The following is a 23,583-nucleotide window of genomic DNA, read 5'->3' as shown; positions in this document are numbered from 1 at the left end:
GCAAACCCCAGGCAATTACACCTTCACGCATTTTAAGCACTCCATAATTAAACAAACCTATTGTGATCGGAGAGCGCCGGGTTTCAAGATGCCCCGATCACCAGAGCCGCCCATCTGCCATAGCCAGACACCTTCAACAGCCCACGCTGACGCGCTAGCATGCCGGCGGAAGCCGCTCGTCTGCGTGTTTGCCGGGTCCTGCTCATTCTCTGCTGCTGAAGCTGTAGAGTCTATATCCACGCGGCGAGTCGGGGTAGAAGTCGACGAACCTGCCTCCTCCAGCATCCCAGCTACTACACCTTCACGCTCAACCACGGACCAAAGACCTTCGACCAGTGTACTCCCTCGTTCTCCAAACTGGCCCTTTCCAAGGCGGAATAAGATACGGCCGAGGACTTGCCAGGCGATGCACCGTTGGGCGGGAAACGAGGAACGGCTGAGGATGGCGAGTTCGGGGACAGTGTAACCGGCAGCATGGGGATCGTCACCATGGTGGTGGAGACCTAGTGTTGTTGGTAAGGAGAGGGATGTTGAGGGCGATAGTACTGTGCCGGTTAAAGAGAATCGTAGAGACGCTGGATGGACAGCTTCGGCACTGCTGCCCGGGTGGTAGGCGGATGATGAAGGGGCCCCGGGTTCATCTGGTTCTGATGAGGGTGGCTGAAGCCAGGAGAGGGAAGAGGGGTCGTGAGAAATATTAGGGAAGTAGTGCGCTTGGAGGTCTGATAGGAAGGAGGGTGATGAAGGATCTAATGTTGGCATGGTGGTGCCAGGCGGCGGAGTGGGAAAGTGGACGGAGCCGGAGTGAGGAATGTTTGCTGCTGGGTGGAGGTCTTCAGGGATTGTTGAAGGAGGGGTTTCGTCTATGCGAGTAGTAGTGTTTTCTTTCTTATTATATTTTTGTTGTGATATAGGGGAAGGAGTCGGGTCTGCTCCTGGAGCAGGAGTTGCAGTAGTTTGAGTACTACCGCCTGTTGTCGCAGTAGAGGACGGGGGCGCAAGGTTTTCGTCATCAATGCGAGCCCGACGAAGAAATCGTTCAAGTAATGACGGGTCGAGAGAAGACATCAGTTCCTCGCGTTCATGTTTGATCTGTGCGTCGGACATAGATGCCAGTTGCTGGCGATTCTGTTCCCCAATCGCTGTTTTCTCATCTTGCAAGTCAAGTGTCGACTTTTCTGTTTCTGCAGATGTGGCTTTAGGCTGGGCCTGTCGTTGTTTGAATGCCGACTGTTTTGCACGACGACGATGAGCGGGAAACCCACTGGCGGACTTCAGAGTGGGAGGTGCGGGCGGTGCGGCGGGGGAACGTTCCTGGATCTCTCCGATGACACCCGGAATGGAAAGGACAGAAGTAGATGCCGGAGGATTATCCTCTGGATCGGGACCCAGATCGAGTTCAAATCGCTCACCGTGGAAAGCCATGGTTGGATAAGCAAAGGCACAAGGCGAGAGGTGAAAGTGAAGCCATCCAAAGATGCAGCTAAGTGGGATGCGCTAAAAATGGAAAAAAACGTTGCTGAGTCATCTATGCGGCTCAAAAGTTAAAGATTCGAAGCTAGCTCGCGCTGGGACTAGCATTACACGTGACTAAATGTCCTAAAGAGGGAAAGTGTGTGGGATCATCTGATCGGCCACGAACATAAAGAAGTTCGGGATTCCAGCATCACCAAGCCACTCAGGTCTACCCTCTCGTTGGGGAAAAACGGTTTTTTTTTGTCGCTGTGAAAAGGAACCATATGTCATCTTTGTAGACTATAGCCATAGCCAACGGCCATCTCATGCGCGTCGGGGTGGGCTGCGGGCCGGGATGGCAACCCGGCGCATGGGCGATCGCCATCTATACATGAAAATGAAAATGAAAATGAAATGATATCCGGGTCGCACTTCCAGGCTGGCACACCAGCATACGAATGGCAGCCCAATTATAGACACGTCAGCTCGCCTGTGTTGCGCCTGGTCGCTTGACCCTCCAAGTGTCTGCTCCTCTGCCCGCGTGCGATATCATATCCAGAGCTCCGATTCCCTTCTGGTCGCCTCGCCTTGCCATCCCTTCTTGCAGCTTGTTTCTGCTTGTCTGATTCCCCTTTTCTTCCGCTCTTTCGCTCCACCGTCTCCTCGTGTTCTTTTCTTCTTCTTCCATCCCCCATCCCCATCACCCAGCTCCCCAGCCTCCACCTCCAATCTTTTCATCTTTTTTTGTCTTTTTTCCATCAAATCAAATTGCGGATTTACATCTTGCATTCACTCTTTTCCCGCTCCCACCCGCCAACGCCGTCACCCAGCCCTCCAAGTCCCCACACCGTGACCCTCGTTTTTGCCCTCCGCCTTCCGTCCTTCACGCCTTCCTTCACGCGTCGTCCCTTTCAATGATCCAATCTCATTGACTTCCTCCACAATGTCAACTGGGCCGCCCGCTTGGTCGGCTCAGGACGAACACGAGTCACGCTCTCCTGTTGAAACCCGTCCCCGCCGATCGCGTCGGAAGAAGGACGACGACGCTGAAACCGACCGCAAAGAGCCGACGACGAAGTCCGCGAGATCTAAGGAGAAGGAGAAGGACAACGTGAAGGAGAAGGAGAAAGACCAGGACAAGGACAAGGATAAAGATAAGGAGAAGGAGAAGGAGTCGAAACGGTCGACTCGTCGTCCCCGAGACAAGTCCTCGTCTGTGTCCAACAACCCTACTTCTACGCCGTCCGCGTCCAACCCCCGCAAGAAGCCGAAGTTGGAAGCCACGCCGCCAAAGCAAGAGCCTGATACGGCTCCTGCGGCTGCTGCAGGTACTGAGGCTGTCTCAACAGCCCCAGCATCAACACCGGTGTCTGCGCCCGCAGGTACCGCTTCAGTTCCTACCCCCGTCCCGAGTCCCCCAATTGCGACTGCGCCGCCCTCATCGAATCACCCTCATTTTCCATCCCAACCCCAGCTGCAAGAGACTCGCTCTCTTCACCCGCCGTCTCAGCCGTACCTCTCGTCGCAGCCGACTCCCCCCCAAGCTCCAACGCCGACTACGTCACCTCCCTCATATCCGACGATGGTCTCTGCACCTCCGTCACGTCCCCAATCCCAGCCATTGGCACCTCCCCCCCAGCGCTCCAGTGGTCAAAATTATGATCCAATTCGATCTGCCTTTGGTACGAACTCATCAGTTCCCGCGCCGTCTCCAGCTCCAGCTTCTGCATCCTTCAGCCCTCCGCCTCGACCCGTTTCGCCGCGGCCGTTTCGCGCCAGTGCCTCGCCTGCCATCTCTAGTATAATTGATCCCCCACAGAACGCATCGCCACCCCAGTATGCGCCGCGTCCGTACGGGTCACCGAATCGAGGCGCCACCAGTTATCCGCCGACACCAGTTACACATGCAGTTGCCCCAGCACATTCGCCATTACCTCCGTCTTCGTCGCCGTATGGGCATCAGTCTCCTTATGGGCCGCCTGCACAAACCTTGCCCCCTCAAGAAACCCAACCGCACGCTCAGCCAGTCTCATCGCATCCTCAGGCGCCACAATCTATCCCTGAGCAAAAACCATCTTCATCACAGATTCAGCAAACACAATCGGAACCAACACCAATGGAGGTTGATAATGAACCCTCGGCCACTTCAGCCCCCGATAAGGTACCCAAGAAGGAGACCAAGCCTCCTACGGCACCTTCGTCGAAACCACCCTCTCCAAAGCCTGCAAAAGCGGCGAAAGAAGCTCCTCCTTTACCCCAGGGTTCGGGCCTTATTTCCAACGCTTTATTTGGTATGGATGATAGCTCCTCCGATACCCCGGATCAACGAACGCCCAATATCATTGTACACATACCGCTCAAAGGCCATGGTAATCAAATTGTGAACTTTGCCCGCTTGGCTGAGGAGCAGTACGGATTCGCTGCTCTGCATCCACGATTAGCAGCCCACAAGGAACGCATGGCTCGTGTAGCCGCGGCGGGCGCTGCACTCGAGCGAAATGATCGCTTGGGGCGAGGGATTTCAGCAGGGGAGAGTGCAGACGAAGACCTTAGCCTTGACGTTGATCGTGACAGTGAAGCTGACGGAGAGGGCGCAATGAGTGCTGCAGCTGCGCAGACCAGCGAACCTGCCGATGGGAAGAAAAGGCGTCGCAGGAGGAAGATGGAGGAATATGATCGGGATGATCCGTTTGTTGACGATAGCGAAATGGTCTGGCAGGAACAGGCCGCTGCAAGTAAGGACGGGTTCTTTGTATACAGCGGTCCACTAGTATCTGAAGGAGAAAAAGTGCAGGTTGAGCGGTATGTCTTGACTCTTTACTCATCCACCAAGCTCAAACTAACATGTCGACTTAGGGCGGATGGAACAATCAAGCGAGGGCGTGGGCGAGGGCGTGGCGGCCGCAGTCGAGCACCTGCGACGACCCATCAACAACTTCCGCTTGCTGCTGCAATCCCGATTTCTCAAGAAACCGGTTTACCGGTCCGTGGTCCCGGGTCAAGAGGTGGCAATGTCAATCGTCGTCCTCGCGTGAGCAAGAAGGCGGAACAAGACAAAGCAGGTGGTGCACCGACATCCCACGGACGAGGCGGAGGTAACGCGGGTCGCGGTGGCTCAGCAAGCAGTCGAGGAGGCAAGGCCCCCATGGTCGAATTGGCACCTCGGCCAAGTCTTGCTCCTGCGCCCCCAGGAATGAACCCACTGGCAGGACCGGAAATCGCCATGAAATAGGTTGATATTTTCTTCCTTTTGACTCCCGTTGCACGAATACGACTTGAATGGGAAGTCACATTTCTCATTGTTTAACTGTTGTTCTCAGGTCAGCTACGAAAGAAATATGATAGCCGTGCTTGAGTAGACGTTTCGAATATTTTGTGTGCTCACTGAGCCTCGTCTCTTTTTCTCATGTATCAAGTTTTATTGTTATGGGATTTACTCTCTCGGTTTTTATGGGTCACTACTGCCCGTCGGTATGAAATCCCAGGTGTCTTATGCATGAACTGGTGTATTGTTTTATCATATCCACTCTAGATAGGATTGTTTTTTTTTTTTTTTTTCTTTTTTTTTCTTTTTTCAGGTTTAGCTGCGATTCTGGCGCTTTTCTTCATCAGAATACAACACAGTTCCAATCCTATGAGCAACTTGTATCTTCCACGCGGCCATCTCAGGCGCACCCTGGGGCTAATTGCTGAAATTGTTGGAAATGCGCTGAAGTAGGGTCATTCAGAAGACTTGCTACTAAAACCTGTTGAGGAGATTCATATATGTGGCGAATTCCCTCAACATCCCTGGGCGATGGCACGATATTCGGTTGAATTTTAACTTCCTCCACTGGTTGATTAGGGCTCACTCTCTTATGCTCTAACGGGAACATATGCTGGAATCTGCTGCCAATGTTGGACGGATAAAGCATAATAGATTTCCAGTCCACGTCATCCTCCGACACACCGGTCATGTGCTGCAGGTGGCTTGTAGCAAAGGGAATGGCCAGGAACTCCGTAGCACCGAATCCGAAGCTCAGTGCTGTATAGTAGTTGCGGCATATGCCCGCTACTGAATATATTTGAGCAAAAGTCTTGTCTGCGTGGAGAGGGAAATCCGATAATGCCTCGCAGTTGAATGTAAAAAACTTAGGCATGCCCGTCGTGAGGTCCCAGAACTGGGATGTTTGATGCTCGTGGAACAGGCCCCAACTGTGGCCGAGTTCGTGTGCAATGTTGGCTGTTACATCAGGGAGCAGGTCGGTAACGAGATTGATTTTCATCCTCGCGCCGTCTCCGCCTCTCAAACTGCGGGGCCTACCAACGGTCGTTGAGAAGGGTTCGTCTTTCTCAGCCAAACGCACCATCAAGACTTCCAGTGGCTGGTTGGCGCACCTGTGGTCCGATGCCTCTTCGAGCTTATAAGATTCCGGAAGCCCTGCTGCGTACCACAGGTCCATGGCCTTCCTTAAAAACGGGGCGAGTACTTGTTTGGCGACGGGGTTCTTAAAACAAACTGGAATCACCTTGTCGGGCCAGGGGTAGGCTGCTGCTTCTCCATTCTCATCGGGAGGAGGGAAATGAGCCCATCTAGGTTGCGCGTGATTATGAGGCCTTTCCCAGAGTCGGCTGCCGGCTTCCACTTGCGAATGGCTGACGAGAAGCAGAGCCAGGATGAAAAGAAGGACAGACCTCATGCTGCTGATGATGGTGGTCGCTTGTCGTGGTTTCTGGAGTAGAGAATGTTCAGTGAGTATTAAGGCTATCTTAATCCAAGGTAACAGGAAACTTGCGCTTTTTCAGTCGGTGATACCAACCCCAGTAAAGGGAGTTGAACGCAGTGAAGTGCAAGTTCATGGATGAGGAGAGGCAAGTGAAAGAAGCAGAGAAGGCTTAGATATGGTCAGGGAGGAGTGGTAGTAAATGAAAGCTCCAAGTTAAGCCTCCAGTGAAGACAGTCCAAGGTTTTAATAAGATAACACCTGGATTTCTGTACCTTCTCTTCCCATCACGTCTCTTTTACGATCTGAACACTGAGGCAGACTGCCATGAAGATTTCCACCCTTGCTCTGCTGCCCTTTGGGCTCTTCTTTCAAGTATACGCTGCTTCCCAGTATCAATGGCTGCAAGACCTCGCCAAAGCAGACGGTAGCTATGCCTGTTCCAAATCAGCTCCCTGCGAGATTGGCTGCTGCGGGCCTCTGTATGTCCTGCTTTCTTGCACCTTTCTTTATCTCGATTGCCACTGACACCATCTAGGGACCAAAAAACCGGTAAAGGGACTTGCGGCTTCGGTCCGGATTTCTGCGGGAAAGGATGCAGCTCATCCTGCGACAGAAAAAGCGAGTGTGATGCCGGCTGGGGAGAACAGTGGTCCAGCACATCGGCTTGTCCATTGAATGTCTGCTGCAGCAAATTTGGTTTTTGCGGTATGGCATCCTTCCCCTATTCTAGCTCTATACCAATCCAGTAACTAAGTGTGTGCTGGTCAGGAACTACACCTGAATTCTGTGGAGGCAATAAGGTGGTATCACCTGAATGCGACGGCACAAGCGCCCATAAACGGACAATCGGGTATTATGAAGGTTGGAACGTTGAAGGAAGGCTATGTGATAGTACGTATCCCACCTCAGGCTTCTCCAAAAGCGGCTCCCGTTATGCTAATCGGATGCCTCCATATAGAGATGACCCCAGAAAACATCCCTCTAGGGATTTATACCCATATCAACTTCGCCTTTGCACTCATCAATCCAGATACCTTCCGCATCGCTCCCATGGACGATAAAACGGCGTCCAGATACCGCTCCGTTGTAGCTCTCAAACGCCGCCAGCCCGCGCTGAAGGTCTGGATTGCCATAGGAGGCTGGGCGATGAACGATCCAGGTCCAACCCAGACTACATTCTCTGATCTTGCTGCATCTGAAGAGAATCAGCATGCCTTCTTCGAGTCCCTTGTGAGCTTCGTACTGAACAACGGGTTCGATGGTGTTGATCTAGACTGGGAGTATCCTGTTGCGGATGATCGTGGTGGCAAGCCAAAGGACTTTGAGAATTTCGTGACTTTCATTAAACGTCTACGGGAGAGGCTTAATCATGCTCCGAGGCATATTGGGTTGTCTATTACTTTGGTTTGTTTCCTACCTACTTTGCTTGTCTGCCTTTTTTTGAATAGTAGCTAACTGGGTATTGCCACTAATATAAAGCCCGCCTCATATTGGTATCTGAGAGGATTCGATATCGTCCATCTCGAACCGCATGTTGACTTCCTAAACATAATGACCTACGACATTCGTGAGTTCTTCCCTTCTTCGCACCTTCTCTATATCCCAAATGTTAACATAACCACAACAAAGACGGTGTTTGGGACGGCCCCATCGAGGCTCTGGGCCAATATGCCCTTGCACACACAAACCTCACAGAAATCAACCTCGCCCTGGAGCTGCTCTGGCGCAACCACATCAACCCAGAGCGCATAAACCTCGGCCTTGGCTTCTATGGCCGCAGTTTCACCCTCGCATCCCCGGACTGCGTACAAGCCGGTTGTGAATGGAGCGAGGGCGGGCGGCCTGGCAAATGCACAAACACATCAGGCATTCTCTCCGCAACTGAGGTATCGCGCATCCTCAAGGAGGGGAAGGGAATGTCATTCGAAGACAAAGAGGCCGCGGTCCAAATCGTTGTCTTTGACAAGGACCAGTGGGTTGCGTATGATGACGAGAAAACCTTGAAAACGAAGCTGGAGTTCGCGAATAAGCGATGTCTGGGGGGCACGATGGTTTGGGCTGTTGATTTGGACGACGGTGGCTTGATTGGGGCTTTGGGACAGGCAATGGGGAAGGAAAAGGAGATTGTCGTTGGTGATTTCGGCTTCAACGATTATACCACGGATTTGGGAACCAATAGAACTGGGGAGCCTCCTGGTGCTTAGGTAACTGTGTATTTACCAGCTTTCTTTAATGTGAGCTATACAGATTGGATAAGCAGACCTTTATCTAGCGGTCAATGTCAAAAGCCAGGCTTCTCATATATAAACCAAATCAAATTGCCACAACGAGCCACATAACACGCTGGCACGGCATTATTATAAGACAAGTAAAATTTGTTTTTGTTTTATTTTCATGGGATTATTGTCACATGTTTGGCTTTTCAAAGTTCCATGGATGGCATAACCTTAGGTTTGATAAACATACATTTGTGGCGGAGATAGACCAGATTAGGGCAAACACAAGGCGGATGGAGTGAGAGCAGTATTACCAGGATTAATGAAGGCAAAGCAGCTAATATCGTAGGGACTGAATACAGGATAGTCATACCGTAAAGAATGAACACCCTAGAAAATAGATATACGTAAGCAGTGAAATAGTCGGTCACCAGGTACACGGTTTATACAGCCCAAATCATCCACCTCACAATCCAGCATCCTAGCCGGTTATCATTGAATAAGATAGCCACGCTTAAATTCAGAATCGGTGAAGTGGAACGTTATAAATTCGAGGAATACAGCGTCTCAACCCCAAAAAAAGGACGAAGCACTGCACCCAAATCTTCCATTTAACAGCTATGGGAGTCGTCTTCGTCTCTCTCTCTGTACATCGTTATCCTCTTTCTCCTCCATCTTCCACTGGCCTTTCTCCCCAGTCAAGATGCGTACTCTTCATACGCTTCTCCTAGCATGGATCTTCATAGGCCCTGCAGTCGGCCACTACCTTTCCCAACGCAAAAGCTCCGACATCGACATCTCAACTTCACCCGCCAGCGTCTTGGACAGCTCCTTACATGCCCCGCGCGCCGACACCATGAGTCCCACCGACTTGAGCTGGGTTAAGATTTGGGCAGCCCTCGGGGACAGTTTCACAGCAGGAATCGGTGCCGGCCAATTATACACCATGAGCGACGCAGACGTGGAATGCTCTCGGTATGACCAGTCTTGGCCTTCGGTTCTGGAACAACGATTTGGTAGTCAGCGGTATTTCAACTATTCTGCCTGTAGCGGAGCTCGCACTGAGGGCATATATAAGCAAGCTGTGGATCTGCGGCCGGCCGTGGACCTTGTTGTTATGACTGCTGGTGGCAATGACCTTTGTTTGGTGTGTTATCTTGTCCTTTTCTTAGGAGACCTGATGGATGTGATCACTTTCTAACAACCAGTTAACTAAGTCTAAAATCATTACCACTTGCATTCTCTACCCCTTTCAACCTGAAGAAGCATGTGAAAGTCTCATCGAGCTAGCGCAGGACCACGTCGACACAATACTGAAGCCAAACATACGCGATATCCTTACCGAGCTCAACAAAAAAATCAAGAAAGACGGTATCCTCGTGTACGCTCTCTATGCACAATATTTCAACACCGAAAACGAAGACTGCGCAGAGAAACACGATTGGGCGTTCCCGAGTGTCCCAGGTACGAATGCGCTCCCGCTCACGGTTGAACGGCGTAAAAAATTCAACAAGCTTGTCAGGGACATCAATAACGCCATTAAGGAGGTCGTGGACGAATACAAATCAAACCCCAAGATTGGGTACCGCATCACAACCGCGGACTGGGATATATGGCCTCACCAGGCTGTCGTGGGCCAGTTTTGCGTCCCTGGAACGGGGCGTGATTATCCAGATGAGGATCAACCTGAATTACATTTCTTTCGGCCCAGCCTCGGGTCTAAAGAGCCCGGTGAGCATGATGATCTCAAGAGGCGAGATTTCATGTCTCGTGGAACAGTCAATGAGACTGAAGCCCAGCAATACGAGGCTGAAATATACAACTCGATGTTTTACAGCTCTATAAATCCAGCTGCGGAAGCCAAGGGAAGTCTGGAGCGTCGAGTTCCCTTTCCCCCCCACTGCCCGGGTGACGACAGCTGGACCTATGGACTGGGGCTGCCAGATAGGTGGGGGAAATGGTTTCATCCAAACGAACTCGGCCATCGCACGATAGCTTCGTTTGTGCTAGAGGCGATATTTGCTGAACGGGCCGAAATCCTAGGGGTCGCGAACGAAGCCTGCAGTAAAAAAAACCAGCTTGACTGTTACGACCACGAGGTCACGGGGAGCCGTTACGTCGCAGCAGACACGATGGACAGGACGTACAAGGAATATTGCGAAAATGTGATTCTCCGGGGCAACAGCGACGAACGCGTTTTCTATGATAACACACCCGACGGCCATAGGTACTACATTTTCAGAAGCGACAGCTCAAGCGAATTCTCCGTGGAGAATTGCAAATCGGCTTTTAAAAATCTGGTTCATGGCTGCTGGTCTGGCAGCCCGATGAACTGGAAGATGGGCGGTAGTTATACTGAGGGGGGGTTCATATATATCGTCATGCCGAGGGGGAACAAGAGGCCATGGCCCATGATCGAAGAGCCTGACGGCGAATGCTTTGCCTACATGGGTTTCAGCGAAGCCTTCTTTACCTTGCGTGGTGTTGGATGGGCGTCTTGGGATCGTGGGAGAGAGACCCTCTATAAGGCTATCTCTCACTGTACTGGCACCGATATCGAAAATAGTCAGTGGAGGTGGGAGTACTTCGATGATCTGCAGGATGGGATGGAGTGGCAAGTGAGATTCACGTTGCAGCAGGGCCACTTTTACTGCTTCGACCATAACAATGTTCAGGCTGCGGCTGGGGGTTTTACCCATGGATGTAGCGCCAGGTACGCGAGATGATAACGAGTGATATCTGGTTTCGTGAGTTGTAAATCCATGAGCTTAACTCAAATGTAAAACTTACCATGTTTTCCATTCCAATGAGTAGGGAAAATGCAACCTAGCTATGAGGCTACTAAGAAGATTTGATTAACCCAGATAACAGGCTACAGAAAGGGCCAGCGAGGTCATATCCATACCATCCATGGTAATTCGCAATCTTCATCATTTCGTGCACATTATATAGCCAGCCCGTCATGCCCAAACCTACACCAAGTCTCGCTTTAACAATAACTTCAGGTTTACTGGGCCCGCCGGTTCTCGTAATGTCCGCGAAGATCATCTACCTCTTTCTGCAAGCGCGACAGATCTGCCAGGATATCCGTCGCGTTTGATGGATGGGAGACAAAGTCCCCAGGCTCATCTGCACGTTGTTCTGAACGCAGACTGACGGGGCGATTGTTATCGTTACTGTAGTTGCTCCCGCGAGTGCGGCGAGGAGGCGGAGGCGGTGGTAGAGTATTGAGGAGTGACGATCGCTTGGAAGCAGTTCGAGGATTCGGCTGCGTTCCTAGCGATACTTCCGTAGGCTGCATGGAAGACGGTGTAATATTCTCCGATTGCAATATGAAGTTGGGCTTCGAGTCATCAAGAATGATCTGGTCACTTCTGGAATCTCTACTCCGTAATGAGGGAGTTAGTGACCGAGAGCCCGGACTCGAAGGCGTCGATGCAGTAGTCTCAATCGCAGAATGGGACTCGGACAGCTGGGAAGAGCTTGGTTTTGAAAGAGTTGACTTGGAGCGCCGCATCTGACTATGCCGTCGACTCAACGGTGGAGTGGGGGGTCGTTTGTATTGGGATTTGCTACGCCGAAGAGTATCAGTGGGCGCAGTGGATTGGCTTGAGGGTGTGCCGAAGTAATCTGGAGCTGTTTTTGGTATTCGAGGGGGGGAAACCAATGGTACAGGAGAAGTGCCGTGAAACGAGACCCGGCTTGAAGCTTTTCCGGGAGCAGTCTGCGATGCTGGCGGAGTTATGCTCAGATCAGGGCTAATTAATTTCCCATGATGACTTTTCGGGGGAGGCGGTGGCACTCTATCCCTATTTCCAGAACGAGTCACAAGTGCGTTTGGATCTATGCCTGGTTCTAATGAGACCGGTTGACTCGATCTTCTAGAGTGTGTATATGGTGGCGGCTCATCAACTGTGCCATCTCTGCCTGATTCCACCATTGAAGCAGGCGTCTGGCGCGAGGGTAATGAGCTGGTAATCACCATACTTTCTCGCAACTCTCCACCGTTTTCGCAATGTACTCGATTATCAGTCTTCGGGTTTTGGTCGCCAGAGTGACCAGTTTCGGTTGACGATTGACTCGACAGTGTAGTGGTGCGGGTTGTTCCTTGGTGACGTTGTTGAACATCAAAGGAAGCTGTCGCTGGGGCTTCTGAAGATGTTTTGGCCCGTTCGGCCTCATAGTCACTTACATCGACATCCCGGCTGAAAGGATCCGAAGTTGATTGATCATCCGAAGTCACTGAATCGTCGGGATCTGGCGCACTGACTGTCGGAGGTGGAGTGGTACTAGCGCTGGCACTCCGCGACTGGAGGTTCGTCTGATCTGTTGCAACTGGGGGGTTTAACGGATGGCCCAAAAACATTGAATCCGGAATATTTGGTGGAGAGGTTATGGACGGAGAGGAGTGAGGCTGATGTCGATGCGCTGTACGATCTACAAGAGTCAGTCCATCTCTTGGTGGTCTCGTAGGCTCCGGTCGTTGACTCGGAAGCGGCGGAAAGGGATTCTTACCTTCTGGCTTTTTAGGGCGGAAAGGATTTAATCCAGACATCGCGGAGAGACGTGACAGGACCGGTCATGAGAGCAAGGGTAGAAACATTGGTGATGGGTGGACGCTGCAGGGAGAAGAGGGGAAGGTGAAGCTGATAGCGGAGTCGTCGGGGTCAACAAAAGAGCCGCCGCTGACGTTCCCCATGGGTTCCGGAAAGAGCTACGGCCGACACTCAATGCACAATGCACAGGGAAATTAACACTAAATCTGACGCTCTGCAATTTGTTTATAACTGCGCTGAATGCGAAATAGGCTGAAAGCTGACCGGGGGTGGGGGGGGCAAAAATAAAGTGTAGGTATATGGTACAGAGAAGAATAGCCAAAGAATAGATCGTATCCCCCATGATCCTCCCATCCAAAAAGAAAAAACACCGCCAAATACAAAGACCACAAGATAAATGTTCATCACAGTATACCTCCCTCCTGGCCCAATGCCCGAAAATAAAGGGTATCAGCTGGCCGCGTATGTAGTAAGAAGACAAAGGGAAAATGAAGGGCGAGTGCGAAAGAGAGACGGAGTCGGCCTAGTTGCTCCCCTTACAAACATCAAACATACATGCGAAAACGACTTCCCACCTTAGCTTTCCTTGTAAACGTGCCATTCGTTCTCGGCCCCGAAGAATGCTTGGGCGAGGTTTTTCCCGCTGTTGGTCGGTTGGCTGAAGGCCACCTGGTCCTTGGGGATTTCCATCCCGTAAATAAAGTTGCTTACGACGCAATCCAAAAGGTCCATCGCAATGCCTTTGCGTCGTGACGAGCCTGATGTCCAAATGCGCGAGATCCCCACGATCGCAGAGCGAGTCTCGTCGCGAACAGTGACGGCCGAGTCGGTGCCATCTGCCTGTAGAGATGCCTTGTCCACTGCGTGAGATTCCCAGATGCGCTCAGTCAAACAGGCTCCGACACACCGACTATCCTTCATATGCAAGAAAACCTTGTATCTGTCGACCCTCTCCGACTCCCCATTCTTGCGCAGATGTTTCGGTGGTTCCGTCTGGCTCCATAGGACCTCGTCCTCGATCACCGGCGAGGACAGCTCTTTACTGATAACCTCTAGGACTTTCTTGGCCTGGTTCTTCGCGGTCGGGGAGGACTTGCGATCCACTATCACCACGTATCCCTCATCAAAGCGAGTCGCCTCGTAGACCCATCGCGACGCGTTCGCCCTCATAAACGCTTTCCCTAGATCCACTCCTGTAGAGTTCATGTCGTGGAATTTCTTGTGAAGAGACGAGTCTTCGGTGTTGGAGGGCACATACTCCATGCCACAGGTCGCGCATGTTTTCCGTACCTCGTGGCCCAAGTCAAGTTGCATCTGCTTCAACGCCGGTTGCTGAGGCGCTTGTATTGCTGTTTTCTTCTTCGGGGGATCAGCAGACGCGCGCACGCTGTTGGAATTCACCTCCGACAGAGGGGTCCCATTGGACCCCTCCTTGGTGGTCGAGTGCTTGCGTTTGAGGAAGGAGAAGGTAGGTTTTCGCGTGTTCTGCGGTGGGGGTGACAATCGAGGCGGGGGTGAGGAAGGGGGAGTTGACAGTTCAGTGTCCTGAGAGCCGTCCGATAGTGCAAGGGAATTCCGGCGCGATGGGCTCGATCGCACGTTGGCTGTAGACTCGCGAATGGCATACTCAATGCTCTTCTCGGCCGCGTCTGACTCGTTGTCGGACAAAACGCGTCTTTTTTTGGCCGCGGGCCGCTGGTCATCGTCGTAGACGCGCCATGAGGACCGGCCGTATGTTTTCATCATGAGACCTCTGTCGGAAAGCTGTCAGGGGTGTTTTTGCGTGCGAGGGGCAATTAGTAGAAAGCGTACCGTTTGAATGAATTCGTTACAGTCCACGGCATCTCCCTGTTTTTGCGTGCTCGGGGTGGATGCTTCAGATCATGAGAATCGGGTGAAGGCAACCATGGGTACCCGGACGAAAGACAAAGGGGGGAGGCAGGAGCAGGTCGTGTTATGCTGCCTTGATGACGCCTGTGATGATTATTTTCCACGCACGGAAGGCTTCGGCGGCGAGTGATCGACGGATGGACAACGGGTGACGAAACGCGTGAGGACCAACCTAGCCTGATTCAGCTATATTGCTCCAGGGCCAACAGCGTGGTGACAGCAGTGACAGCGTGACAACAGTGACAACAGTGACAACGGCAGGGACAGCAGGGCTATGGCGGTTGAGAGGAAGTTCCAATTATAACGAGGCGAGGCTGTCTTGATGATGATTCTTGTGGAACTCCTTTTATTACAGCTCTGGCGACTGGACCGCTGCGACAGCCCAAGAACTGGCAGACTTCGCCTCCTGAAATCATGAGCGACCAACCATCGAGCCCGCCCCTACCTGCATAAAGTATGTCTCTCCAGCGCCCTGGTATGAGTGGATGGGTGCTCACGTCGCCGTCCCTCCTGCCGTGCGCTGGCATTATTTATTTTCTCGTCTTATTATTTATTCCCCTGCCTTGGTTGGCCCAACCCTTGCGGAAGCCTGACGCTGGATGATGCCTTCTTAGCTACGATACTTCTCCCTTTCTGTATTCTTGTCACCGTCCTCCCTGATCTCGAAGCAAGGGCTATCTCCGAATTTTTCTTGACGCTGGTCCATCGCTGGTGAGTTCGTGACTCTGGTTGATCCTGGTGAGTGACATGACTCTCCAGTCTCCACGGGTCGTAAATAAGATACGTAGAACCTGTCCAACCCACGCCCTGGGGGGGTGGACCTGGGGGTCCCAGATCCCAACTGCCTTCGCATTTCTCAAGTGCTCTCTGTACGTCTGTCTCGTACAGAAAAGGAGAAGAAAAGTAGGCTTCGTATCCTCAGTTGGCTTGGTCGAATACGCCAGCCAGCATCGAGAATCCTTGGTTCCCATCACGAGAATTCCCCAGCTGCATGCACTCCGTCCATCCCCAACATTCCTTACTGCTCTCTTGCTTCCTCTTCGTCATTCTTGCTTTTTCGGAGTTCATGGACCCGAGCCAAACGCTCATCCATCCAAGTACCCTGACCCCTCGTTCGCGGTGCCCGGCAAGCCGTCACATCAGGGCAGTCCCCCACCACGGCACTTGACTACCTTGAGCAGATGTCCTGTGCGATCGCCCTGTTGGATTGAACGACAGGAAGGGGCAAATCAGTTCCACATCTCAAGCCCATGATGATCTGCAGAGGAACATTACGGATCATCACTACATTCTACGGTGTAGACTGCTCCATACTTGGGGTCTACAGGGAGAATCAAAGCAGTCCTGTCTTCCTGTCACTCTTCTTGAATTCTCAGGCCACAAAAAAAAGTGCAAAACCGCGTCGCATCGGTAGTATCCAGCATTCTCGTGGGGTTTTGATAAAGCAGAAAACTTGATATCCAAGAATTTGCCCCAACTCGATGGGCAATGGGGCGACGCATGGAGGACGATGAAAGGCCATCGCTGGCGATCAGTATCAAGCTTAACCGCCACCCGGTGTGACAAGTGCAAAGCCTGCGAAGTGCGAGCCCTCAATGGCTGGGACATTTGGGTTTGTGCAGCATTTCAGGTGGTACATCGAGTCATTCGAAGAGATCCCACCATCCCACACATGTTGCAACTTGCATGTCGCAGTCCGCCAACCCTTGGCTATGCGGAGTTGGGGGCCGCATGTAACAGAGAAAGCGATGAACATCTCAATAGGGTGGATGAATATTCCTTCTGATGGGGGCCGAGCAGCCTCCAGGCTCAGTCGCCCACCGGACCGTTCAAAACGAAGGTCTGAGTAAGATGGCGTGAATTGAATGGCCAGAAGCCAATCGCCATGCTTTATCGAGATGACAGTTCCTTAGTCTAGGAATCCAGGCTCGTTAACGCTCGTACTCCGTATACGGGGGACTCGGGGGAATAATCTGAAGCTAGCGGAGAGCTGACTGCACGTCGCAGGGTCGAACGCCAGTGGCGGTACCGTATCCTCTTTATATATACACAGGTCATCTCACCGATCATGAGCTCCAAGTTGAGTTAGATTTTCGAGATACAGGGCCCTTTTCGCGGAGTTTGACATCGGTCGAGCCGTGCCTCTTTTGGAACTGAAGACCCGAAAAGCAATGCATTAGTTGAGACCATGTCCAATAAGAACACCATTCCCAAAGCACGTCGACTCCGTAGGTGGTGCTGACCGGAGATTCTTAAATCTCGACGGTCAATCATGGCCCAGAAGAGAAGAGTTGAACGCATAAAATGCCTCCTGAGTCCCGACAGTCCCGCGGGACGGCGGATGCTGGCGACCGACTCTTCGGCGGGTTGTTGATTTGGTGATAGTTGACAGTTCCGAACAGAAAAAGTGGTCTCGTCTTGATGCGGCCGAAGTATGGCTGGCACCTACAGGTATACGACTTATCGGACTGAATGGGGGCAAAACCCCTCCATCGAGAACGCGAGTACGCTCAATATATTTTATGCGGGGTTTACAGCACCAGCAGGGAACAGAAGAAACCAGGTGTTGCTATAAATTACCGCGTGCCCTTCAAGGTGGTTTGGTCTCCGACAACGGTGATTGACGATTCCCAGATTTGGGTGAGAACCGAAAAAACCTTCACTCCGCCTTTCTGCTCTGCGTCGGCTCTGTCTCACTCTTCTGGCAGAGAGATCTCTGATTTTTCCATTTCAACCAACCCTGCAGGCTTTCCGACCCCCGGTATTTCACGCGCTCTGTCATAATATAAGCCGTGCAGCCGCCAATTCTCCTGCGAGATCCGCTTCTTCCCTTCCATTCCCTTCCCTTCCCCGCTTCCCTTCATCTCCGAGCTTCAGTCCTTCAGCTTCGGCCTATTTTTTTTTCTCTTTCCTATCAGCACATCTGATCGTGGTCTCCGTCGCCGAATCGTCTCTCCTGCAAAAGTCCGATCCCTCACAATGTCAGATTCTCTCCAGGTAGCAGGAAAAAGAAAGCGTGCCAGTATGTGTCCATTGTCCAATAGAATCCCTCTCGCGTGCGGTGAATCCAGATCTTCTTCGCCGTTGAATTTTTCCCCTCATTCCTGCCACCTCGCCCTACAATTTCCGACCTGTCAAAATTCTCTCTCCCCCCTCGTTGTTTCAAAACCACTTTGCATCCCCTCTGCTGGAGTTGAGCCGGCGGCGAGCTCATTAGAAAGCTCCGCCATAGCTCCGGCGTCCATATCGCTGTGGTGTATCCGGTGATTCGTCACCACACACCTAGCAATCATCTATCTCTATTATCCTCTCGCCACTCTGCACATTTTCTTTCATATTATTCGCCCGCTATGGATGCTGACAGTCCGCCGCACCGCTCAGGGACTCAGTCTTGCCCTCCTCCTGAGTTGCCCCAGCTTGTCGCTGAGCAGCATGTGCCTATCCCTCCTGCCGACAAGGAGACGCAGCGTTTAATCGTGGTACTCTCCCATGCTAGTTTGGAGACGTTTAGGGCTTCTCACGGTGGGCGCAATGGCACAGCCCGGGACGAGAAGTATTCGCTGCTCAACAGCGATGAGCACATTGGCGTTATGCGCAAGATGAACCGGGACATTAGCGAGGCACGCCCTGACATTGCCCACCAGGTTAGACCATATTTCCTCCCTCAAAGTTACTCGAAAAGGGACATGAATGCTAATCTCACCGCCCGCTTCAGTGCCTTCTTACGCTCCTTGACTCTCCCGTCAACAAGGCCGGCAAACTACAAATTTTCATTCACACTGCCAAAGGCGTCTTGATTGAAGTGAACCCCTCTGTTCGCATTCCTCGAACGTTCAAGCGTTTTGCCGGTCTTATGGTTCAACTTTTGCATCGACTCTCCATTCGCTCCACCAACTCTCAAGAAAAGCTACTCAAGGTCATCAAGAACCCCATTACTGATCACTTGCCGCCAAACTGCCGCAAAGTGACGCTAAGTTACGAGGCGCCGGTCGTGAGATGCAAGGACTACCTTGAGTCTCTCGGCCCCAAGGAGAGCATTTGTATATTTGTCGGGGCTATGGCCAAGGGTCAAGATGACTTTGCGGACACCTTCAAGGATGATGCTATTAGTATCAGCAACTACAGTCTTAGTGCCAGTGTAGCATGCAGCAAGTTCTGCCATGCTGCTGAGGAAGTTTGGGATATCCTTTGAAGCTGCTTGACATTTCGGTCACTCCCTTGGTGGAGCTTGTGCCAAGTTGACGATGTGACGAATTTCCTTGAGAGAATACTATCACTAGCTTCATCGGAAGCATGTCAAATACCGAATGTTGGATATAACCTCACTGATTCCGTGCCACCATTTACTGCCTTGTGGAACCCTTGCCAGTGATTGGGTTGGATGTGTCGATTTCCTGTTTTGCCTTGCTTTTTCTTTGTCGTTCCAGCAGGCTACTTCCGGTTTATGACACCAATCGGCCCAACGATGCAGCCTCCGTCCTTACGTGGTGCAGCTATTCTTACGGTGATACACATGCCGGCAAGCCACCAGGGAACCATTTGGGTCAACAGAGTCCGTTCTTGAGGGAGCCCCCGATCGGTCCTCCAGCCACAGTACCTGTCCACTTTGCGCCTCTTCGGACATGGTACCATAACCCTGGTCCTGGTTCGCGGACGCTACTTGATGCTCTCCATGTGAGAAGTACCGCGCAGTGGCAGTGGCAGCGGCAGTGGCTCGTATTGTATTCTCTAGTTGGGCTCAATATAAATATGTATAGATAAACAATGACATAAAACTCTAGGTCATCCTGGAGCAAACGTCCTAGTTGGCGACAAAGTCCTGGCTGTCTACATTAGTAAACTTCGGGCCATTTTGATGGTCGGAGCCTTCTTTTGTATAGTATTTGAGAAAACCAACTTGTTCAATAGATTAAAATCACTAGCATTCGTACAGTATTCGATAGCTGTTTCAACATGCAAGTCGACTGTGAGGCCGGAGGAAGTTGCAAGGCATTCAGTGCCTCAGGCTTCAGCTTCGTCTGTTCCTCTACTTTGCTCTCTCACCTCAGCTTCCTCTTCCCTTGATCACAAGCTCGCCCTCCTATTATGACTCACTCGATATCTTTCGGCATTCTGCTCTCGTGCCTTGGGAATCGGTCTCATGTAATCAGTTTAGACTGAGTGGCCCCAATAATAGCTAAGGTTGGTGTTTCCTCGCAACGACGTGGCAAGCACATATCGCCAGCTCCATTGGTTTGTGGATCTCCCGTTTCAGTTTAGGGGTCCGTTCATCCGCTGACCACATTCTATGATTCTGTCCCAATCCCGTATTACGACTCATGTGGGCTATGGATGGATTATGGCACTGTTGGTCCCGCTGGATGACCGCGCTTACGATCAACGGCCACCAGGCCTCAGCTTCCACAGTACATCAGGCTCTCCAAAAATAGCCTCCTGCATTTGGGAATCGCTGCTGGTGAGGCCTGAATCCTTGTTCAAAAGAGCTTGGTCTGTGAGTCAAAAGCGATGGAGCAATTGAGTGGGTATTTCCGAGCGGTCAGATCGCACCGCCGGCGACTAGCAGCAGCAAACATGCCCAAAGCAGGAACGAAACGGCCCATTGTCAGAGAAGCAGGCGACAACGCCGGCAAGAGCCTAAGAGGGGCCATTCGTGGCTCTGTGAAGTCTGAACTCTTTTTTCCTTCGACCGTTTCGACTCTCCCATTTGCTGTTCCATCGTGATTGGCAGTCGTGTGCCCAGTCAGACAGCCTAGCCTTTGTTGTCTGTCTTCGCCCAACCAAACAAGAGGATGTTCTTGGGGCGTCCACTCCATGGCCCCCGTGAGCGACAAGTGACAGCCAGGTTCATTCTCAGCAGAGAGCCGATGAACTAGCTGCATCTCAATGTCACGCTTTCGCCTTGTGCAATATCCGGCGCCAGAGTCCGTCAGGCTCATGCTACAACCAATCAATACCGTCCACCTTTTTCTTCATCGCTCGCCTCACCAACTAAACTTCATTGATGTTGCTTGGATTCGGTCGTGAGCGGTACCCACCCATTTCCTAATCGGCAGGGCCACCTACAGGGCCCCCATCAGGCTTCTCCACGATGACCTGGCTGTGATTCCAGTCCTGTTCGACCCCTCGTGGCGAGCTTCACCGATAGGACCGTCGTGGGTCTCTGCAATTTCATGTATCCCGATAGGAGCTTGGGTTTCCCGGACACCGCCTGTATGGCTGGGCTCTTGCTGGAACCATGCAGTCCTGCCCGCATGAATATCAAGGCTCTCACGGGGATGGTTACGAGATCATCGTCCTGGCAGCTTCTCGTTGGACGACGTGGGCATGCTTCAGGGATAACTCCAAAGGGATGTGGAAGCCTCTACGATGTCCTTTATTAACTCCCTTCAATCCTGTTTCTAAATACCATCTTTACTCATCTGCTACATTTCTACTCATAATATTTATCAAATTACTTTGCCTTTGACGGCTCTGAAGCCCCGCTACCACTGCTCTCGAGCATCACGTCCGAAATATATTTTATCCCCCTCTCATTGCTTCTCCAGATATCAGTTCTACCTGCCTCCCTTTACCATTTGCGCTTCTCTCGGTTCAAGTCTCGCTTCTCAGCGAGATAATCCATCTGATTGAATATGCCTTTATCCCACTTAACATTGACCGTTTCCAACCTCCCCACCTCCACGTCATTCTTTCTCTCCTGCCTCCAGCCCCTTGGCTATAAATTCATTGGTCGTCATGACGACTATATTGGCTTTGGACAGAATTCTAACGAACCTGCCGATTTCTGGATCACAGAGCAAAAGCCGGGGTAAGTAGGCCCTGAATGCAAATACCCTTCCTATCCTCTATAACGATATAACTAAGAAAGTTACAGGTTTCCCGCCGGTGCAGCTCATGTTGCGTTTCCCGCCCCCTCAAAAGATGCTGTAAACTCGTTCTTCATTCACGCCCTGAAAGGCGGGGGCAAGCTCCACGGGGAGCCCAAAACTCGGGATTCTCATTCGGGCTACTTCAGTGCCGCTGTGATGGACATGGACGGGAATAGCATTGAGGCCGTGTATCGACCTGAACGAGACACGAAAAGCATCACCGGCAGCACCGTGTCCAGATCAGTCGTTAGCAATAGCCAACCTGCTCTTGCACTTCTTGAGAACGGCTCTGTTGTCTCGAAGGCCACCACTGCCAAATCCAATGCGAAATCCCACGCATCTAAAGCGGCTACCGCTGTAGATCGGGTAATTCCATCAGAGCGTGCTCCGACGGTCGTTTCATCTCGCGAAATCCAGAGAGCGCCCCAACAAGTTCAGCAAGCGCCGCCGACCTATGTCGTTCATACTCAAGCAGCACAGAAAACTGACGACGGTAAGGCTGCCAAGACGATCGTTGGCACACTCATCGGCGCTGCTGCTGGTGCTGCCTTTGCCTACGCCATGTCCAAAGGCGATTCGGAGCCGAGTGAACCAACATCCTCTCCCAATCAACCTCCACAGTTCGCTCCCCAGGAGTTCCGTCAACTTCCCTCGCAGGAGTCCTCACCAGCATCCTCTCATTACCAGGGCTACCGAGCCATCGAGGCACCTCCTGCTGCTCGAAGCATATATTCTCAGGCAGAATCCCGGCCTCCGCTAAGTCGAAGCGTCACATCTAAGAACCCTTGGGCAAGTACCGTCTACGAGGGTACAGAATTCGGAACCAGAGGTCCAAAGGGAAGCATGTACTATGATGATGGCGGCCGTCGCGCCTCAGAAGGAAGCGTCTACAACCAAAGTGAACTTCCCCTCAGAGCGATCGAGTACCCGGGGCCGCACGAGTCTCAGCAGTACCAGCCCGACGTGAGCACCCTAATCAGCTCCTTCCGCGACAAATCTCGAATTTCCGAAAAAGCGGGAAGCGTTTACTCCACCTCTACCATCAAAGCATCCAAAACCCAGCATTCTCATCACTCTCACCAGTCTGTCACAAAGTCCCACTCTGGAAGCACGGCCTCATCAACGCGGACAGCCCGCCAGATCCCTCTCCCTGAAGGCTCAACAGCCTCGTTCGCGTCTTACCGCAGCGGCGCTAGGCCTGCACGATACGACGACGTGGAAGTCGAGACGCATGTCACACCTGACGACTCGATCAGCCAAGCTGGCGGCGACTCGTCTAGACGCTCCTCTCATTCCCATCGCTCTCGCCAAAGTCACCACACCCATAAGACAGGTACCTCCAGACGCTCGAGTAAATTCGACGAGCCTGTCCGGCCAAGTGACAGCGTCAGCCAGGTGTCGAGCCATGCCTCCAAACGAACTGTCAAGGCCGGTGGGAGCATCGCGGGCGGTGGCTCCAAGGCTGGTTCGAAGATGGGTTCTAGTCGGAGAGGGAGTCAGGTTGTGTAAAGTGAATTTGCACCTTTTTCCCGATTTATTTCCAATTCTTCTAATCTGGGCTTTGCTTTCAATCCTTTGGGGGCATCGTCTAGTTGCCATTTTCTACTTTTCTTCTTCAATCAGATATGAAGGCTGCGTTCCAGACCAGACCAGACAAACTTACTATACAGCTGTTTCAATGATGGCTTTTTTTTCCCCTGCTTTTTTATATTTCATACTGCATATCGCATATCGCATACAACTTACAAGACCGTGCGTGGTTCATTGGCTTAAGCATATATTCTACAATGCATACATAACAGGCGTCTATCATGTTATATTAGCAACATTATTTTTTATCACATACTCATAGCACAAACAATGAACAGAGGCTTTTACCTATATAATGCAA

General features: G+C 51.8%; 8 protein-coding genes across 8 annotated transcripts; 5 read left to right on the top strand and 3 right to left on the bottom strand.

Annotated features, from left to right (window-relative positions):
- Window positions 1-57: 57 nt before the first annotated feature.
- On the bottom strand, window positions 58-1,425 carry ASPVEDRAFT_82244 (RPAP1 family protein; the record flags this gene model as incomplete). The annotated part of the gene is made up of 1 exon (XM_040817166.1): window positions 58-1,425. One exon carries the CDS (start codon window positions 1,423-1,425, stop codon window positions 58-60), a length of 1,368 nt encoding a protein of 455 aa, XP_040666447.1.
- A 973-nt stretch (window positions 1,426-2,398) lies between these two features.
- On the top strand, window positions 2,399-4,687 carry ASPVEDRAFT_82243 (uncharacterized protein; the record flags this gene model as incomplete). The annotated part of the gene is made up of 2 exons (XM_040817165.1): window positions 2,399-4,257; window positions 4,312-4,687. 2 exons carry the CDS (start codon window positions 2,399-2,401, stop codon window positions 4,685-4,687), a joined length of 2,235 nt encoding a protein of 744 aa, XP_040666446.1.
- A 343-nt stretch (window positions 4,688-5,030) lies between these two features.
- On the bottom strand, window positions 5,031-6,134 carry ASPVEDRAFT_149620 (uncharacterized protein; the record flags this gene model as incomplete). Its single annotated transcript, XM_040808207.1, has 1 exon — window positions 5,031-6,134. One exon carries the CDS (start codon window positions 6,132-6,134, stop codon window positions 5,121-5,123), a length of 1,014 nt encoding a protein of 337 aa, XP_040666445.1. The 3' UTR covers window positions 5,031-5,120.
- A 351-nt stretch (window positions 6,135-6,485) lies between these two features.
- On the top strand, window positions 6,486-8,365 carry ASPVEDRAFT_129047 (uncharacterized protein; the record flags this gene model as incomplete). The annotated part of the gene is made up of 6 exons (XM_040806602.1): window positions 6,486-6,640; window positions 6,697-6,866; window positions 6,930-7,052; window positions 7,120-7,565; window positions 7,641-7,728; window positions 7,791-8,365. The coding sequence occupies 6 exons, from the start codon at window positions 6,486-6,488 to the stop codon at window positions 8,363-8,365; spliced, it is 1,557 nt and encodes a 518-aa protein (XP_040666444.1).
- A 715-nt stretch (window positions 8,366-9,080) lies between these two features.
- On the top strand, window positions 9,081-11,103 carry ASPVEDRAFT_82240 (uncharacterized protein; the record flags this gene model as incomplete). Its single annotated transcript, XM_040817164.1, has 2 exons — window positions 9,081-9,524; window positions 9,595-11,103. The coding sequence occupies 2 exons, from the start codon at window positions 9,081-9,083 to the stop codon at window positions 11,101-11,103; spliced, it is 1,953 nt and encodes a 650-aa protein (XP_040666443.1).
- Window positions 11,104-11,384: 281 nt separating this feature from the next.
- On the bottom strand, window positions 11,385-14,818 carry ASPVEDRAFT_61319 (uncharacterized protein; the record flags this gene model as incomplete). Its single annotated transcript, XM_040815562.1, has 2 exons — window positions 13,515-14,818; window positions 11,385-12,805 (listed from the first exon to the last, which is right to left on the bottom strand). The coding sequence occupies exons 1-2, from the start codon at window positions 14,677-14,679 to the stop codon at window positions 11,385-11,387; spliced, it is 2,586 nt and encodes an 861-aa protein (XP_040666442.1). The 5' UTR covers window positions 14,680-14,818.
- A 2,984-nt stretch (window positions 14,819-17,802) lies between these two features.
- On the top strand, window positions 17,803-19,015 carry ASPVEDRAFT_128496 (18S rRNA pseudouridine methyltransferase; the record flags this gene model as incomplete). Its single annotated transcript, XM_040806557.1, has 3 exons — window positions 17,803-17,845; window positions 18,205-18,467; window positions 18,539-19,015. 3 exons carry the CDS (start codon window positions 17,803-17,805, stop codon window positions 19,013-19,015), a joined length of 783 nt encoding a protein of 260 aa, XP_040666441.1.
- Window positions 19,016-21,455: 2,440 nt separating this feature from the next.
- On the top strand, window positions 21,456-23,201 carry ASPVEDRAFT_51812 (VOC family protein; the record flags this gene model as incomplete). Its single annotated transcript, XM_040814533.1, has 2 exons — window positions 21,456-21,631; window positions 21,698-23,201. The coding sequence occupies 2 exons, from the start codon at window positions 21,456-21,458 to the stop codon at window positions 23,199-23,201; spliced, it is 1,680 nt and encodes a 559-aa protein (XP_040666440.1).
- Between the last annotated feature and the right edge of the window lie 382 nt (window positions 23,202-23,583).

The sequence above is a fragment of the Aspergillus versicolor genome, assembly GCF_001890125.1.
Source record: "Aspergillus versicolor CBS 583.65 unplaced genomic scaffold ASPVEscaffold_3, whole genome shotgun sequence".
In the NCBI taxonomy this organism is placed as follows: Eukaryota; Fungi; Ascomycota; class Eurotiomycetes; order Eurotiales; family Aspergillaceae; genus Aspergillus; species Aspergillus versicolor.
This window is presented reverse-complemented; position numbering and strand designations above follow the sequence as displayed.